The following is a 2,528-nucleotide window of genomic DNA, read 5'->3' on the forward strand; positions in this document are numbered from 1 at the left end:
ATCTTATAGCTAATGGTTCAAAGAGGCTAATATAAATACTCGCACTGCTTTAATAAGGCTTTTCTGCTATCGTTATCTGATAAAGCAAATTAAAATTCCGTTTTTCTTGACGTGTTGTCTATGTTGCTGCTACAATTAAACAGAAACCCTACGGTGAAAAAGAGAGAGCTTGTTCCCGTGCCAATGATAAGGGCGCGAGTGGGAAGTAAAGAAACGTCAAGAGAAGACTGGGTCAAAGGATCCGAGGAGCACAAATCACGTGATAATGTCATGACTTCAATGAAATGCAAAAAAACAAAACAACCGAAAAAGAGGTAAAATCCGTCAGGTCATGCAGCCCTTTAAGTGGTTGTTTCGTAAAAAACTTCGATATTTGTTGGGGTGAAGCGAAACCCCCCAGCATAGAATGTGCGGCGGTGCCGAAAATAATAATAATAATAATAATAATGATGATGAAAGAATAAAGAATCCTCTAGAGGGAAGGGGTAGCTTCGACCACATCGAGTGCAAGAATCCTGATTACTTGCTGAGTAGTTTGATATATATATGTCGCGACTGCCAAATATTGGTCCAGTTGAAGCACACAAGTATACGGCGGAAGAGCGCCTATACGACCGGACTTGCAGCTTAACAGGATTGTACACAGCGTGTCCAGAACCGTTGTCATTGTTCAGTGAGTAGATGAAGGCTTTACTTGAATTTCCATACATACAAACTAGGAGATAAACAAGAACTTTTTACATTCTTACTCACCTTACTAAGCGAAACCGGCTGCGCACATAAAAATTCAACTTCTGGGAATCTTCACGTAATCAAGACTTCAAGTTCAGCATAGAAAGTGCAAGTCCGGCTTGACATACAAACACGCTATATTTGTATAAAATTTTCCCTCATGAATGTTCATGGATGAGACTACATGTCAATGGTTTTGTACAAATTTTCTGTCGTATCCTACACCGTATAACTCAGCAAAATTGGGCCGGGACCATCAAAACAAATTATTTTTTCCTATCTGACTAATATATTGATGGGGGACCGGACTGCCCCTCCAACCCTCCCCCTAGATCCGCCAATGGTTGTAATAGTAGGCCCCTTGCAGTGGCGGGTCCAGGGGAGGGGCCCGGGAGGCCCGGGCCCTCCCCTTATTGTTAGACCAAACCGAGGCCCGAGGGGCCGAAAAATTTTTTTGGGATACCGGGCCTTCCCTTATCTTAGGGTGTGGATGACCGGGCCCCTCCCTTATCTCAGGGTGTGGATGACCGGGCCCCTCCCTTATCTGAAGGTCTGGATCAGCTCCACTGCCCTGCTATCAAAATCCTTAAGATTTTGTTTCTTGTGCAAATTAAAGCTGTTGTTATTTAAACCTTCTGGGATAACTTGATTTGAATTCTGGTAGAAGAAACGAAACAAAATTGGACATTTTTATTTAATGGACGTCATTATGAAAATGTTCTAATGGGCGCCCGAGGTACGTATTTCTACGTCTTGAGTCATAAACAAACAACAAACGATAGTCCTGGTTTTCCTAGTACATGTACTCACCTGGTGGGCTTTTCCAGGATACGTCACTGTATCCACCAAATATGTAACTGCCGACTTGAATGATAGTAACAGTGGGTCCCTTGTCATCACAGTTGCCGTGGAAGGTAGACACCGCCCAGCCGTCCTCTTTAGCGTGCCAACACCTCACAAACCTACTACGGACCGAACTATTGATCACTGGCTCCAAAAATGAAGTTAAGTTTTCCAAGTACCTGCTGTCATTCCCAAGAATAGTTGATGCATTAAAACCACCTTAACAATTAAAAAGAAAACATTTTAAGAAACAAATTTAGTTGAAGCTATGTTCCAAGAATGGATTGATACTCATTACAAATTTGATGCAGAGCGTGTGCTGCTAAGATGACCGCCATATTCATTGCCCCCGCAGGGATTTCACTCAGAAGGGCCCCCAGAAGCGAAATTCCGAGGAGGCATCCTAGTAGCTCGCGCGTATATAAAGGAAAGTACTTACAGCTGAAATATGCAGTCGGTATACCCGCAGTTAGCAGAGGAGACTGGTTATGAAAGCCGGCAAACATCAAAGTTTAAAACAACGGTACTGTAGCTCCTGACCATGCACAATCCTTTGTTTTTTGTTCACAAATTGTGACTGAATAAATTAATGCAATGTTTCTATTGGTCAGTAAGTTCAAAATGATAGGAATGCTATTGAACGTAGTTCAGGGGGTGGTCCAAAAAGGCTAACAAAACATATAACAAAGGAGTCTAACGAATTTCATAACCATTCTACTTTGATAACTATAGTATACCAGAAAAAACTATCAACTTTTATTTTTATATCTTACTTTATTAATCTATTGATTGATTTTTTACCTTTAACCCCCAGAGGTTGTGCGACCGCATCGGTTGAGGAATACGTTCCCAATTTTTTCCCACTGGGTTTTTGGGTTTTCGTATCAGGCTGCGCACGTGATTAGTTTAGCCTGAGTGACTTTATTTAGGAGTATTTGTATACCATTCTTTAG

The 2,528-nt window shown here is 41.7% G+C and overlaps 1 protein-coding gene across 1 annotated transcript; it reads right to left on the bottom strand.

Moving 5' to 3' along the window:
• Positions 1-341: 341 nt before the first annotated feature.
• LOC140923983 (uncharacterized) lies at positions 342-1,913 on the bottom strand. Its single transcript, XM_073373994.1, has 3 exons — positions 1,874-1,913; positions 1,543-1,794; positions 342-715 (listed from the first exon to the last, which is right to left on the bottom strand). The coding sequence occupies exons 1-3, from the start codon at positions 1,911-1,913 to the stop codon at positions 342-344; spliced, it is 666 nt and encodes a 221-aa protein (XP_073230095.1).
• Between the last annotated feature and the right edge of the window lie 615 nt (positions 1,914-2,528).

Source organism: Porites lutea, chromosome 14 (genome assembly GCF_958299795.1).
Source record: "Porites lutea chromosome 14, jaPorLute2.1, whole genome shotgun sequence".
Taxonomy (NCBI): domain Eukaryota; kingdom Metazoa; phylum Cnidaria; class Anthozoa; order Scleractinia; family Poritidae; genus Porites; species Porites lutea.

What these genes read in the sequence shown, in the direction of transcription:
- LOC140923983 (XM_073373994.1), bottom strand. Translation starts at nt 1,913, where the DNA reads ATGGCGGTCATCTTAGCAGCACACGCTCTGCATCAAATTT. An exon ending in ACACGCTCTGCATCAAATTT is followed by an intron (nt 1,795 to 1,873) that starts GTAATGAGTATC and finishes TTAATTGTTAAG; the next exon opens with GTGGTTTTAATGCATCAACT. An exon ending in ATCCTGGAAAAGCCCACCAG is followed by an intron (nt 716 to 1,542) that starts GTGAGTACATGT and finishes TTTATCTCCTAG; the next exon opens with TTTGTATGTATGGAAATTCA.